Source organism: Natrix helvetica (assembly GCF_964273705.1).
Source record: "Natrix helvetica genome assembly, chromosome: 1".
Taxonomy (NCBI): domain Eukaryota; kingdom Metazoa; phylum Chordata; class Lepidosauria; order Squamata; family Natricidae; genus Natrix; species Natrix helvetica.
The window spans coordinates 113,765,654-113,781,605 of record NC_138548.1 but is presented as its reverse complement, the minus strand read 5'-3'; the positions used below and the strand labels follow the sequence as shown (position 1 = coordinate 113,781,605).

The window sequence follows — 15,952 nt, the reverse complement described above, 5'->3', positions numbered from 1 at the left end:
TCTAATCCTGTGATGGCGAACCTATGGCATGCGTGCCAGAGGTGGCACACAGAGCCCTCTCTGGGCATGCAGGCCATCGCCAGCTGGTCTTTGCAGGAGCCAGAGCACTAGAAAACGGCCAAAAAACAGGCATGCGCGTGCCAGCCAGCTGGTCTTTGGGTTTTCAGCACTCCGGTGCGTACAAATGCATGCACATGCCTTCCGGTTTGGGCACTCAGTGCCGAAAAGGTTTGTCATCACTGGTCTAGTGTCTTCTTAAAAACATCCAGTGATGGAGTGCCCAGAGTTTCTGAAGGCAAGCTGTTCCACTGGAGGTGTCCTCACTGTTAGGAAGTTTCTTCTTAATTCCAGGTTGCTTCTCTCTCTGATTAGTTTCCAACCATTGTTTCTTGTCCTACACTCTGGTGTTTTGGAGAATAATTTGACACCCTCTTCTTTATGTCACTCCCTCAAATACTGGAATACTGTTATCATGTCACCCCTAATTCTTTTTTTTTTTTTAGACTAGCCAAACCTAAATCCTGCAGCTGTTCATGTGTTTTAGTCCCCAGGCCTTTGATCATCTTCATTGCTCTTCTCTGAACTTTTTCTAAAGTCTCAGCATCTTTTTTGTAGAATTTTAAATGTGCGTTTCAAACAGTAGCAAAGTGCTTTTCAAATGGCCATTAATACTACACTATTTCTTTGGACTGAATCTTATCAGGTATCGTACAGGACTTCTAAAGGCAATACTGGGGATGAGTTCTGATTTAAAAATATAGTGGCAACGAGATGGCGACCGAATGACTGCAAGGACTCTAAATCCTTTCATTCCCCACCATTCATTCAGTCAGAAGTGAAACAGTTTCTTAGATGAAAAGTGAAATGTTTACATGGAAAAACAAAGTCCAGTTGCCTTTTTGGGGGGGAGGGGGGGAGCACATTTGGGGCAAGTACAGTGGTATCTAATGGGAGCACAAATCAAGAAAGTATTCATGTATTTCATTAAGCAATCAGTGTAGATTGTGTCCATATATTTTCATACTGTTGTTTGATTAAACGACAATATTATTTTATGCAAGGAAGAGGTGTTCCGTAGTAGTTTTAAAGTAGTACTGATAGCAGCCTGGGAAGAATAGATCAGTAACTTGTTTCTAACTTGTTTTTCTCCCCATAAGCTCTCCACTTGGCAACAATGGAGCAATTTCTACAAAATGCAAGCCCTGGCTATTATACAGTGGAGTCTTTGGTACTCTGAATGTTTGCTTGCAGATGTTTCATTACCCAAGTAACATCAGTGTTGAGCACTAAGAAGTCCACAATTCAATCCTTGGCTACATCTTTTCTTATTGGTGGGGTATTGGAATCTGAAAAAATCCAAAGCTCAAGTACCACTGAAACTTTTTAGGTTTTGTTGTAATTCTGGAAAAGTTCCTTTTCTTTTGGTGGTGCATGCAAATGCACTGGAGAAGGTAATCTGCTTTTTAAAAAACACTAATGGAATGCGTTCTTCCCCTGGTTCCTGTGCTACAGTGAAACTACTCTATGACTTCTGTCTGTGTTACACAATCATAAAGTAATCATATGGAATAGATTTGCCTAGACTACAGGGGTTGCCTAGCATGTTGTTTAGTCGTCTATATGAATCTAAATCTTGATTCGCAAACTCTAGTTTGCAGGAAAACCCTAAGTACATGAGTCTTGAGTCCAAATTATGCTGTATATACCGGTAATCTATGCAAGTAGGGTACTATTTCTATCATTAACAAATAAGATCCACAACTTGATTATAGTTTATAAGCTAGTATGAAACCTTCATATTGTCGATAATTTATTTCAAGACTAAAATAGAAAAATTATATACACAAATATGGCTAATCACAATTATGTGTTAGACAACACAAGCAAATAAAAACTGAAGTAAAATTTAATCAAAAGCTTTCTATAGTAGGCAAAATAAATGAGCCACTATTGTCATGCTGCAACAAATGAACACATGGAAAGCACCAACCAACTATGAAATAAATTTAACCTGCCCCATTTTAAAATTAAATATTTTTATAGTTAATCGTTCCTTTTCTTGAAGATCACAACTTCTGTTACTAGTAATATCTCTCATTGTAACCTTTACAATATACTATATATGTTCCTATATGAAAGAGAGGGAGAGGGAGGGAGAGAGAGAGAGAGATTCACTATATAGTCCTATAGCTTGAAACTTAATTCACAATCTGAAATGATAACATTCAACTAATAGATTCACCCTTAGCTTATCAGATCACTTACTCAGTCCAGATCTTCGCTGGTTTTGCCCAGAATGGGAAACTTAGCAAAGAAGAAAAGATTTAAACACACTATAGTTGGTGGAAGTTCAGAAGCAGAGCAATTTGTGACTGAAATCTTTCAAATCAATTTATCCTTAGCTTATGAAAGTGGGAGGGTAGGAAGAAATATTCTTAGACTCATACAAACTATGAATATCTATGAATGGTACATCTGATAACAGGTTGGCCTTCCTATATGAATTAATATTTGCTTGTTCAGCAGCTACAAAATACCATCTTTAGAAATAAGCTATGTTCTTTTCTGTTGGTTGATAAATGAAGGTTAGCAATTTTCACAAGTCAAGTAACTCTTCCATGTTCATTTATTCTGTTCAGTCACAGGGATGTTCCTGTCATTTTCTGCTGAAGAAAACATTACATCGAGTTAATCACTAGAGATACATTTAAGGAATAAGGTGCTTGAGAATACTATCTCTTATTCTAGCAACAACCTCAAATTGACCAATTTCAGGGTGGGGGTGGAGAATGCTGGCATAAATTACTAAAGCTGATTACAGTAATACAGAGATGCATTTGCAAAAGCAAAAAGTATGTATTTTACTAGTAATGTCATCTGCCTTTTCTTACCTGCCATTGCAGAAAAAAATAAGATTCTGTACAGCTGCAACAGTAGAATTTTCATTTTGTCCAGTGACAAGATGTCTATCAAGCACGACATGAACTGCATCTACCTTGCTGGCTGCAGTGGAAATATATATATATATATTCACATCTTAATTTGTGCTTGTAACAATATATCATTTTTTCAAAAACCTAAGAAAAAATGTTGCCTATTTTTTTAAAAATTAATTAAAAATGCTTACTTTTCTTTCTTTACCATGTGTGAAATTCACAATTGAATCCTGCCATTGGTAAGATGCGGGTATTCATGTTTAACAGCCTTCTAAAAGGCCTTTAGAAGGTTAAGAATAACGATAAGGTTGAGCCAAGATAAGTCTTGTGCTTTCTCAATATAATGAAAAAGGAGGAGAAATCAATGCCCTGGTTGGATAGCACCTCCTCTTTCAGAAAAAGAAGGAAAAGATGAATGATCATCACATGGGGCAGTTCATTTCACATACAGTATTATCTAAACCAGGATTTCAAGCTTACAATGAGCTTGAAACGCTCTACCTTATTTTGCATGGTTCGTACCACACACGCTACTTGACCGAATAGAGAATCACCCTGGTAATCTTTAGGCTGATAAAAAATGAAGTACAGATCTGTGCCAGGACAGGGCTCTACAATGAGGCATGAAGCCATATTTTACCACTGATAGAGTGGAGGTTCTTGTAAGTCTAATAAGTGATGCCTAGTTCAAGAGTAGCTATGCAATTCTTACTGCAGATTACCATTCTACAACGCATTGGCATTCTACTACATTCCAGCATCAGGAAAGCAAGTGGGCCCCAGTTGATGCTAGTATGATCTTTATTCTGAGATGGCTACATTGCACACACTGCTATTAATCAGCAACAGCACTGTTTGAAATGGGGGCCACAAACAAGAATAAAGTGGAGTTTGGTTTCCTAATTTAGGGAAAATGCATCTCTTAAAAGCTTTTTAATTGTAGGGTGGAGAGACTATGGTGTAACTTCATTGCTATGACCACTGCTGCAAATTTGATGCTATTAATCAGGTGGGAAATCAGGTCAAAATAGTTTCTTCAGACTTGAGAAAACCACATTTGTCTCACTGTACTTTATTCTTAAGATCACAAGGTATGTAAAAAAGAAATCCTAGTCATCCATATTTTAAATTCCTATAAATTATTACACCACCATACTTTCTACTTTAATGTGTTCACAAAATTATTTAGTGATTCTAAATAGATACTGATTTTAACAAGTATTCATAAAAATCTGTCCGCAGAAAATATTAAAATGGCATACCACTAAAAGTAGCTCCAGAATCCTTTGAAAAGTCTTCAACAATAATGGGTAAACTGGCAAAACTAGGAAGTCTTACAAGTTCATAGACAGAAGGCTGAAAGAAACGAACAAATACAAATAATATTTTTACATTGTATTATATAAATCTTCCTATGCAGGAAGATTTATATTTTGGTTATAGAACTAAATAGAACTTCACATAATTCAGCAAAACAGTTCCTAATAAAGAGCATACAGTCAGGATTACTTTATATGAAACACAGAATTAAATGCATTACTTTTGCAAACAATTCCTCTAACTTTTACTAATTCAGTTTCATTGTAGCTATAACTATATTTATATTATCTGCATGTGATTATCTTGAGATTACTAAAGTACTTTGAGAATCTCTTGGATATAAAGCTAGATTTCAAAGGTTTTTTTAAAAGCAAATATACTCTTTCTGTGGCCACAAAATTAAATGCAAGTAAAGGAGATGTACTTCAGCAAAAACATAAATCTTGAGGAAGATCTGTGACTGTAATATGAGAAATTCAGCCGCATATGAAAAAAAAAATTAACTACATCATAATGCCTGGATATGTAGCAGCACCTGGGTAATCTTGATCCATTTCCAAAAATGTAGTAGGATCAGACCAGGTGGGAGACCATTGTTATAGACTAAACCAGGACATTGAAAAGCATAAAAAATAAAATAATGGAAATACAGATACTACATAGGTAAGACTGTGAAATTATAGAAAATAAAAGTGTTTTTTTCTGGTGAGACCTATCTATCAGGGCAACCTCGTCTACCCAATTATGGGACAAAGCATACTGCTTCCACTTTATAGGAAACTAGCTGGATATCGTGCTTTGCGATCAGGCAATGCAGCAGAAATCCGGTTCAATCCGTTGGCACAGTGGTGGTCGGTGATTGAAACACATAAGGGAATATCGCTCCTGCCGCCTTGAGTACAGAAGCAGTTCCATAGGTGGAAGGTGTAGACATTTTGGTGAGGTACCAATGTTTAATACTGTAAGGAGCCTGAGACCATTCCTGAGTAAAGGAGTGCAACGTATGCCAGTTTGAACTGAGGTAACAGAATGTGAGACAACTGGCAGTTGGAACAGAATTCTTTCCAAGTGGGGAGAGGGAGTAGAATGTCTAACTCCTTAGCATCAAAGCATGTTAAAATAAGGCAACTGGCAGTTGGAACAAAGTTCTTTTCAGGTGGAGAGGGGGAGTAGAACTCCTTAGCATCAGAGCGTGTTAATTACGGTATATGAAATACTAATGATCTGTTGGTCATTTCAAAAAATCATTTCTTAATGAGCACCTAGAAGCCAAGAGGATCATATGTGCCAAATTTCAAGTTTCATTCAAAGAGACTTAACTTTATAGAATGAAATAGAATAACAGAGTTGGAAGTGACCTTGGAGGTCTTCTAGTCCAACCCCGTTTGGGTAGGAAACCCTACACCACTTCAGACAAATGGTTATCCAACATCATCTTAAAAACTCCCAAAGTTGGAGCATTGTTCCACTGATTATATCACGTAGGTTTCTACAGAAACTTTTCAAGAAAGCGATCTATTGTGAAAAATGCACTGTTTCTTTAGCATACAATACCTACCCCTGTTAAGCTGTATTCTTGAAACACCCAGGATTTGTCTTCATTTGTGGCACAACATAAGGCAGCAACTCCATTTCCAATAGCACAAATAGGCTCTATTAAAAAATAAACCTTTATATATAAAATCTTCAAAGTTTTATGAAAATATTATTTTGAAATGGGTCTTTCTTTCAAAAACAGTATATCACATGCTGTATAAATGCAATGTTTATTATTTCCTATTGTACTTTTTTTTTTAAAAATGCAACAGGGAAGGGGATCCAAAAGTGGAAGATACAATATTGATGATAACAGAATAAGCAATGCATATTCAAATCTATTCTTTTCATGCATCCCCAACAATTATTGAGCAGATCGTGTATCTGATATATTATCCAAAGTCTTTTTTTTTTCATTATTTTTTTTTGACAAAAATTTTTTATTGGTTTTTCAACATTTATAGGGAAAAGGGTAAATGGACAGGTATACAAATTATGGCAGTTGCAAAGTGTGACAGGCGCCCCTCTCTCCATACTCATAGTATACATTTATATATAATGCACTGGTATATAATTGATTATAATCAGCATATTAGTTCTGTTACTAAATTCAATCAGATTAGACATTACAATATAAAATCCAGATATAATTCCATTATCACTTTCGGTCAGTTTATAATAATATGATTTTCTTGTTTATTTTTGTGATCTGAGTCTTCTTGCTATTGCCCCATCTCCCTCCACTGGCAGAGCTCTGGCCCCTCCCGTGTCCTGCGTGTCCGCTGTAGTGTCTCGTGTTTTTTCTAGGAGTGTTCTGTTTTTTTCCATAAAGGCCTGCGCCTCTATGGGTGAATTGATTCTAATTCTTGTCTCCTCCCAGAATATCAGCATACCTTCAGGCATCAACCATCTAAACCACACCCCTTTCTGGTGTAATTTATTCGCTAATTGCGAATAATTCTTCCTTTTTTCTCTAATCTTCTTAGGGATCTGCTTCAGAATGGTTATCTCCCTATCATGGTATGTCAATGCTTGCCCCCTTTGTACACCCAGAATTTCATCTCTTGTGCTTTTTCTAAGAAATTTAATGTGAACCTCCCTGGGTACATTGTGAGTTCTAGCATAAGCTGAGTTCACTCTATAAACCAGGTCTATATCCCACCCCATCTGTTGTTTTTCTTTATGTGTGTAGTCAGCCAGGATGTTTATCATGATGTCCCTTATGTTTTCCCCATCTTCTTCTATAACATTTTGAAATCTAAGGTAATAGGACATTCTCTCAAATTCTATTTTCATCTGTTGGATGTCAAGATCTTTGTTCCCTTTCTGCACAGCTTCTACCCCCCCCCCTCACCTCCTCCACCCCACCTTCCACAAGATTCAGTCTTTGTGAGTTCTTATATATTTGGGCTTGATTTTCTTTAATTTCATCTTTCATTTCCCTTAGCTGTTTCTTGATTTCCTCCTGGCCCTGTAAAATTTGTTGAAGCATTTGTTGAAAGTCCATCTCTGTAGTCTTATGTTGCATCAGTTCTGTTATCTTTGACTGTGTGGCTGGACTGGATGTTGCGGATGTTGGAGCAGAAGTGGCAAAGCCAGGTTTTCCAGGAGGGGGTCTTTTGGATGCCATCCTTTATAACGTTAGAAGTTCAGTCCAAATATGAAGTAAACAGTTAGAAAAGAAGGGTAGCCAGGTGAATCCGGGAGCAGAAGAACCAGGCAGAAGAGAGTCTCTCCAATAAGTCTGGCAATAGATAGAAAATTTCCCCTAGAAGGTTTAAAAAATACCAATCCACAAGAGATTCCTCTGGGAGACACGGAGACAAAGACCGGAAACCTGAATTTTAAAGGTGGAGTCAGGTTTCAGAGTTCATAAAGACAACGGAAGTGTGCCATCTTGCCCTGCCAGTTTTGGGCACAGAGGCATAACAAAGTTTTAAAAAGTTCCAAAAGTCCTCAAATCATTGTAATATGTAGGATTAAATTGAAAAGAAAATCATCTCAGCCTAAGTGAGGCTTCATTCGTTGGCTCTCCCCCCTCCTCCTTCCCCGGGGGCTGAGAGCAAAATTGTTCCTCGCCGCTTGTCCAAGGGAGGGGGGAAAAACCCCCTCCCTCCAGCCGCACCTCCAAAATGCTCCGAAAGTTATTTTAAAGTTTTAAAAGGCTGAGTAAATCTTCATGCAGAATAAGGGATGAAGAGAGAAGCAACCTCACCGCACTGCAGCTGCCTCCTTCAATTGTTGCATTCTCCAGTCGGCTTATAGCGAGGCGCGAGGCATAGGAACGCGAAGCGTCCTCCGAGCTTGCTCCCCGGTGCCTTGGGCGCGCAAGAGACCTCCCGCCGGCCGCCGGCGCTGCAGGAGTCCTCCGCGATGCCGCCCCTCCGGCAGGACCCCTCTGCGGGGTGTCCTGTGCCCCCCAAGGAGTGGGGAAGCCCACCGGGGAGCCGGAGCGGGCAAAGAGCTGCCCGTCGCCGCCGCCGGCGGAACCGGAACTTATTATCCAAAGTCTTTTCAAGGACTAGTATCAAAGCAGAAGAAATATTAAAGGTAATATGGTTTGTGTATCTTATACATTAATCACCACTTTTTGCCACATGCTCTCCAATCTATGATGTCTCAATGCACACAATAGCACGTAAAACACCAAGGAAGTTTACCTACTGTTCTCTGAACTGAAATGCTGCAATATTCTAGCTAAGTAGCCACTGTTTGCTAGATCTGTCAAAGCACCAGGAGAGTCAGGGATCAACAAAGCATGGTATCTTGCACCTAGGTGGGAAACAAAGGTAAAGCCTGAGTTCTATTATTCAAAACCAAAGAGGCAGAGATGACTCAAAAGACTAATGGACAATGCTCTCCTAAAGCATTTCCTGCTGTCTTATTTGCTCTACTTACAATAGAAATATATGAAGGTCCCATTGCATAAAAATTATAAATCATTTTTAAATTAAGATTTAATCAAAATAAAAAGCTTGTTTGGTAATAATTTGTGCAACCCACTCAGTATTCCCAAACAATGTTCAAGTCCAGGACAAGATTAATATATCCCAGAGGTATATTCAATCTGCCCAACTTTTCTGCTATCAGAGCAAACGGATTTGCTTCCCCATTTGCCCCTAAAAGTTCAGTGTCAGGCATGCCTCCTTCAATATCCAAGAAAGAAAAACCTCAACTCCATTTGAATAGAGATAAAGTACTTTTACTAGATATGAATTGAAAGCAGCAAAAAGGAAAGCAAGATCTGAGCCAAAAAGGCGCGAACAAGTACATATCAAATGATTGCTCAGCCCCCTCCCTCCAGTTACCCCTGCCCAGTGTCCAATCTGTAACTCCCTAAGGTGTCATGTGGGGTGCATCTTCAAAAGGCCTCATCATGTTGGTATGCGAGACGGTTGGCCTTGACCAAGTCCAAACATCAGCCATCAGCATGCGCAGAAGATGGTGAGAACAAAACTCCCTTCAGTACAATATAATTCCCTTACGCAACAGTATGCCCCCACCTTCCCCGTTTCTATGGCAGCCGATAACAAGCAAGCGAAGCATAGACTGACACTCAGTGCCCTTGGGGATAAATGGATCTGTGAGAAAGGCAGGGAGAAAACAAGCAAAGGGAGCACTGCTCACAAAATACCCATCCTTTAAAAAGATAAGCCTTATACCCATCCCAACATCACTACTACCTAATGCCTTGATGGCGAACCTATGGCACATGTGCCGGAACTGGCACACAGAGCCCTCTCTATGAGCAAGTGAGCCATCACCCCAGCTCAGTTCCATCGCGCATGCGCATCCCAGCGGCCAGCTAATTTTTGGGAGGCGCATGTTCATAGATGCGCAGGGGGTCACGTGTACATATGTAGGGAGGCAGGGTGCATGGGGAGTGTCGCACATGCATCGCATTATGGGTGTGCACATGCTTTTGGCACGCGACAACAAAAAGGTTAGCCATCACTGGCCTAATGTCTCGAATCTGTACTACCTGTTCTGAAAACAAAACAGAATCTGAAACTAGTTTGATTATAAATGGCTCTCAACTATAATAAAGACACTATTAATTACATTTGGTTACATAAAGGTGAAAACAAACTCCTAAATTAGGCCAAGGGGAAATATGAAACCATGGCTTTTATTGGGTCTGAACTATAAGAACAATCACAGCTTTGAGAACAAACTTTATCTTTTCCTCCTAAACATGCAAATGGAACAATAATAGCTTCAAGGCAACTCGATTATCAATTTATCTTTATTTTAAAATGCAACATGTGGTAGAAATGTATCTAAATACGTGAAAAGACCATTAATGTGTAGGTAACAAAGGGAGATACACTCAATCACAAGTCAAAAAATATCTCACCATCAGTTGATTCCAACTTGGCTGGATTTGCGTAGGATTTCATACGGAAATCCTGGATCCAACGCATGTTTGCTTCATTAACCCCAACAAAATCAATTGGCTTCCCCTACAACAGTAAAGCCCAATTAATGCATCTACATTTAATAAGACTTTGGGATAAACATTTAGTGAAACAAAAAATATTTGGGGAAAAAATAGCCTGTCTCCATAAAATAAACAAACTGTTATTGGTATTAAATGAAAACGTCATTTTTCATATAAATGGAAATACTGGCCAATACACACAAACACCTCCAAAAAATATTGTACATTTACAACTTGCACTCTTCTTAAAGAGTTTAGCTGGATTTAGTTGCTTTTTAATAAAGCAATGCATTTACCAATTCCTGCATTTTGAGACCCCTCTAGGAAATTGCATATGGAAACGAAAGAGAAAAATAAATATACGAAAATAATGGTGGATACCTGTAGGTGCCTAGTTTGCAACACTGCAACTTCAGATTACATTCCATTCTAAGCCCATTACCGAAGGCCATTATTTCCTGTAACAGTTATTTCTTTCCCCTTTTTTTAACCATCTTGCCTGGGGAAGAATCTACGGTATTTCATCACCTACTTAATAAAACTAACGTAGAACACTTACATTCACTTACCCCTGGGGTAGCAACTTGTAGATTAAAAGCAGAGCTTGCCAATGTAAAAGAGTGGAAGAAGGAGTCAGCTGATACACCTGGTGGACAGATATAAGCACATTATAAGTGTAGTGGGAGCTTCTATATCGAAAAAGAAAACACTGGTATGACTGTATATCTAGGGGAATAAAATCTGGATGTGACCTATGGTTAGATAGCAGCAGAGAAATACTGAAAAAGTCATCTGGCTTTTTGTAACACAAATATGGGAGCCTTAGCATTCATTGATTATTCCTACTAAACATGCAAACTTGATAGCCTTCACATTCCTCAAAGTAAAAAAACAAGAGACTTAATAATTTTCATGTTGGTCTTGAACATACAAAAAACAGGCTAGCCAAAACTGCTAGGGCTTCAGAGAACAACCCTAAATTCCATGAGGAAAGTCTGTCTGTCTATCTATCTATCATCTATCTATCTATCATCTATCTATCTATCTATCTATCTATCTATCTATCTATCTATCATCTATCTATCTATCTATCTATCATCTATCAGGGCAATGTGGTGAAGAGATGAAACTGTTGGAGTACGATGGGGACATTTATATTGAAGACTACCATCTTTCAAGGCTGCTAGGAAACCTCCTGAAGGGAAGCATATTTTAGAAATAATGAAAAATAGAAGATTCAACCAAGAGCACTAATAAGCCTCAATGAACAGCCCAACAGAACTGTAATTTCTATGTTCTTGCAGGCAGAAAACAGAAACCGTATCTGTGGCTTATGAGAGCTGAAACCCAGTGTGTTTATGAGACCATAAGAATATGTTAATAGTATGTAGAAATTACAGCTGGGCAACTATCGAATGATGATTATGCACACATAACATGCAGTAAAACACTGATTAAAAAAGAGAAAGAAAAGTCCAGGTTGATATGTGGATGGGAGACCACCAAGAAATCTCAGGGCTGAAGGCTACATTAGATATGTCATCCAGGGCAGGCGAAAGGAACTGCATATAACTTCCGCGCTGTTGTCAGGAAAATCAGCCCATGTAAAAAAAGAAGCTGAATTCCACTTGAAGCAATTTATAAGGACCCATCACTCCGACGCAGCCAGATAGACTCTTCCTGCAATTACTGTATCGATCAATCGAATCGCCTCCTCCAATCTCCTGCGTGCAGCTGCGTGGGAACCAGTCATGCGCATATCGGAGTATCAAAGGTCGGAAGAGCCACCCCCGCCACCGGGAAAGGGGCTGTTGCCCCTGACAATATACTCCACTTCAGGGGCGATTCTCTCAACACCACCACCCCTCCTCGCCTTTCCGTTCAGCGCCCGGAAGAGCCGAAGAGGAGGACGGGGAGGACCAGAGCCAGAGGCCTCACCTGCAGCAGCAGAGCTGGCCACAATGAGGCACGTCGGTTTGCTGAGCCTCTCCGACATGCTGGCGTTGGCGGCGGCGGGAGCCTCCCGGGGAAAAGGGAAGCGGGCTTCGCGGCTGGGAAGGAGGAACCTCGCCGCGCTTTCCGCCCAGCTTTCGCCTTGCGCAAGCGCCCTCGAACTGGCCAGCCTCTAAAGCAGTGTTTCTCAACCTTGGCAACTTTAAGTCCTGTGGACTTCAACTCCCAGAATTCCCTAGAAAGGCACAGCTGGCTGCAGGATTCTGGGAGTTGAAGTCCACAGGATTTAAAGTCGCCAAGGTTGAGAAACACTGCTCTAAAGGGAAAGAGATGGGCGGATCGGATCGCCTTCCCTCGACTGTTTTCTCTGACGCCTGGGTTTGGCCCCCTTTTCTCTAATCTGACGCCAGCCTTGGGGGTCTCTTTCTTGTAGCCAGAAATCCTCTAAAATAACACGCACACGTTACCATTGTATTGTTGTTTTTTGCTTCCCCAACGCAGCTTATTTTATTTTTATTTTGCTTTGTCAAGCATGTATGAGAAAACAAGTATGAATATAACATATAAACATACACGTAAGTATAAGCAGGTATACGTATATACATAAGGAATGAGTACAAATAGATGGGAACATGCACGCCCCCTTTACAGACCTCCTAGGAATGGGGTGAGGTCCACAGTAGACAGTTTTAAGATTGAAGTTTTGAGGATTTTGGGGAATGTAACAACAGAGTCGGGTAGTGCATTCCAGGCATTGACCACTCTGTTGCTGAAGTCATATTTTCCGCAATCGAGGGTGGTTGTTTTTTTCTGCAATCGAACTTTAAAAAATTATTTTTTACTGGTGAGTCGACTTTGAAAAAGGGTCTTTTGATGCTAAATCTCTACCGTTTTTTGCATTGCTAGGAATTTTACTATTTTACATTCAGGATTTGCTGCCGCTTCTCTCGTTTCGGGGGGTGGGGGGGGGCACCCACCTTTTTCTCCATAACAGTAAGGGCTGTTTTATAGCAGAAGAAATGGATTTGAGTCTTGTAGCAACTGTTTTAACTTTCCTAGAGCAATCTCAGACTCTCAAATTGTATGTTATTATTGTATGATAATCTACGGAATTCCTGGAATGCTCAGGGCTGTATAAAGGATAGGTGTGGAGCACCTGAATCCAGGAGATAAAGACAGAATATAAAATAAACTCTCTAATCTCTATAGATTGAAACTATTGTAGCCCTATCCAGATTAGAATCTTGAAGAGGCAGAAATTGCAAGGGGCATCTCTACTTTTCTTGGATGACGTATGTAAATCATAACGATATGGTCATAATTATTCTTGTGTGAAAACAAAAAGTGTGCACTATCTTTCTGTACTATGAATATTTTGCTCTAATGGAAAATCCTATCAAAATCCTGAAACTACTATGCCATATTCAAGTGTGAGCTGAAAGGCAACCCCATTCCTCATTGTTCATATTATTTTGTAATAATTTAAGTAAAAAAATAAAGTAGAAGAATACTAGTTGGCGCCATTGGGTCTTTGATTTGCTAAAAGGATGATATGAGAAGATGGTACTTTTGTTTTATCGTGGATGTTTTTTTCTGTCTTGAAAGAGATGAAATGCCTCTATAATAGTCTGCTTGGCTCCTCACATTAATTTGGCTGGCCTGATATCCACGTGAGGCCATTTGGTTGGCGTGGTATTTAGCTGCTGCTGCTGCTGTTATATTTTTATTATGCCTTTTTTTAGCCAATTTCAAGGACATGAACTGTCTCTAATCAGGTTTACTGGCAAGTTCCTCTGTTCTGGTCTTCTTTCTAGATAGTCTGATGCAGGGTCTAGGAAGCCTTAGGTCAGTGATGGTGAACCTTTTTGGCACCTGGCTGAAAAGGGAGCACACATGCACACGTGCTTGTTTGGGATGTAACCCGGAAGAGGAGCTGCTCAGGGGGCATGCACACGCCAGAAAATGAACTTCCGATTTCCAGCACGTGCATGCACAGTGGCCAGCCAGTCTTCTGGTTACTGGTGTGCATGCGTGCACAATAGTCAGCTGGCCAGCGCACATGCTCACGCTGGAAACTGGAAGACCAGGTCTTCCAGTTTCCGGCACTGCCCCACGAAGAAAGGCCAGCTGATCAATGCACGCACATGCGGGCCAAAAGCACAGAAGACGAACAGGTGACGCCACGCATGCCAGGCAAGATGGCTCTGCATGCCTCTTCAAGCAGGCGTGCCATAGGTTTGCCATCATGACCTTAGGTCATCCTCCTTGGATTGATCAATCTCAGATCTGTGGCTTTGTCCTTCCAGAGGCTGATATTCTATAGCAGTGTTTCTCAACCTTGGCGACTTTAACTCCTGTGGACTTCAACTCCCAGAATTCCCCAGCCAGCTGGATTCTGGGAGTTGAAGTCCACAGGACTTAAAGTCGCCAAGGTTGAGAAACACTGTTCTATAGGTTCATCTGGAATAGTTTCTTCAGCTTCAGACTCTTAGGTTCAGAGCCTGGCCCATTATGCTAACCACACCATTGAAGTCATCTATTCTGTGGATCAAAAAGTCTACATGGTGACCATGGAATCCAATGCAATCTGATTTCTCTACCACATCAAAACAAATCTGGTTCAGCTATCACCCGCTAGCAAGTTGAACAATTACTTCTTTTCATTTTTTGAATCAGGGCTGCTTTGCACTTGGTATCTAAAACTGCTCTTAAGATGAGGCTATCCCATTTATTCACTTTAAAGATTTATGTATTAAGAACAGCCTTTAATGATATATTTTTTTCTGAAACTGGATTAAAGAACAGGAATTTTACCTCCATTCTAGTCTTTCAGCAGCAGAAAGTCTTTGAAAAATGTATTGTAAGTGGCTTCTATCACAGTGCCATCCTTCTCATAACAGGAACTGATCTGGGTATAATTATCAGGGGCAGCATTTATTGATTGATTTAAATTCTGTTGTATTTCCAGAGAGACATGCACTTGTGGTATTTTCCATCTCAAATGCTTTGGATGTTCTGCCTCTTGACTTGGGCAAATAAATGCCAAAGTCCATACCTGTCAGCCAACTGCCTTGCCTGAAATTTGGTACTATATGTATAAGGACCAATATAATCACATGCCTAAAATATACTGGATATAGGACTTTTTAAAATCTCACCCTCCAGCATGAGACATGAGTTGTAGTCTGGATTGGTGAAGAAACCTCTTACAGTCCAGAAATGGACATTTATTGTTATAATCAAATTATAATCAAATGGCTGCTTTAATCATACATTGGCATAATTGAGATCTAGAAATTAATGCTTGTTACTCAGCGGTTGACTTACAATTGCTATCCAGATTGACTATGAACAAGGACTCACAATAAGCTTTAGCATAGGCCTACACTTTCCTGTCTTTGTATACTTCCAGATTCATTATTTCTTAGAATGGATTCGCACGTTAAAAGGAAGTAAAAAAGAAATGATATTATAGTTTACTAACCTAACGTAATACAGAACAAAAGCTGAACATAAAATTCTAGTTGCCCCCCCCCCCCCATTTCTCATTTATGACCATCTCTAGGATTTGCACCAAAATCTGGTTTGCCACGGAGAAAAATAACAAATGTTCACCTCCTCTTAATCTCCATGAAGTTTCATTCCAAACATTTTTGGTTTTGAGCTCATCCCGTTTACAGTACTTTAGTCCATATCACTTTCATGGCTGTTATAAAAGACCAGTTTTTCAGTAACAGGACGTGATACAAGAATCTTTCTAAGCATT

General features: G+C 39.7%; 1 protein-coding gene across 2 annotated transcripts; it reads right to left on the bottom strand.

Moving 5' to 3' along the window:
- Positions 1-1,766: 1,766 nt before the first annotated feature.
- On the bottom strand, positions 1,767-12,342 carry GATD1 (glutamine amidotransferase class 1 domain containing 1). 2 transcript variants are annotated; one of them, XM_081936288.1, is made up of 8 exons: positions 12,172-12,342; positions 10,803-10,879; positions 10,150-10,255; positions 8,457-8,564; positions 5,815-5,909; positions 4,199-4,292; positions 2,892-3,003; positions 1,767-2,666 (listed from the first exon to the last, which is right to left on the bottom strand). In XM_081936288.1, the coding sequence occupies exons 1-8, from the start codon at positions 12,227-12,229 to the stop codon at positions 2,657-2,659; spliced, it is 660 nt and encodes a 219-aa protein (XP_081792414.1). In that variant the 5' UTR covers positions 12,230-12,342; the 3' UTR covers positions 1,767-2,656. The 2 variants fall into 2 exon arrangements, with proteins under 2 accessions (XP_081792414.1, XP_081792415.1); XM_081936289.1 differs by having other exon boundaries at positions 1,767-2,663.
- Between the last annotated feature and the right edge of the window lie 3,610 nt (positions 12,343-15,952).

Bases quoted from the DNA above. Each gene is read 5' to 3' on its own strand.
- GATD1 (XM_081936288.1), bottom strand. From the start codon at position 12,229: ATGTCGGAGAGGCTCAGCAAACCGACGTGCCTCATTGTGGCCAGCTCT. The intron at 5,910-8,456 runs GTAGGTAAACTT...ATTTTTTAATAG, and splicing joins GCATTTCAGTTCAGAGAACA to AGCCTATTTGTGCTATTGGA. The intron at 4,293-5,814 runs GTAGGTATTGTA...CGTTTCTTTCAG, and splicing joins AAGAATACAGCTTAACAGGG to CCTTCTGTCTATGAACTTGT.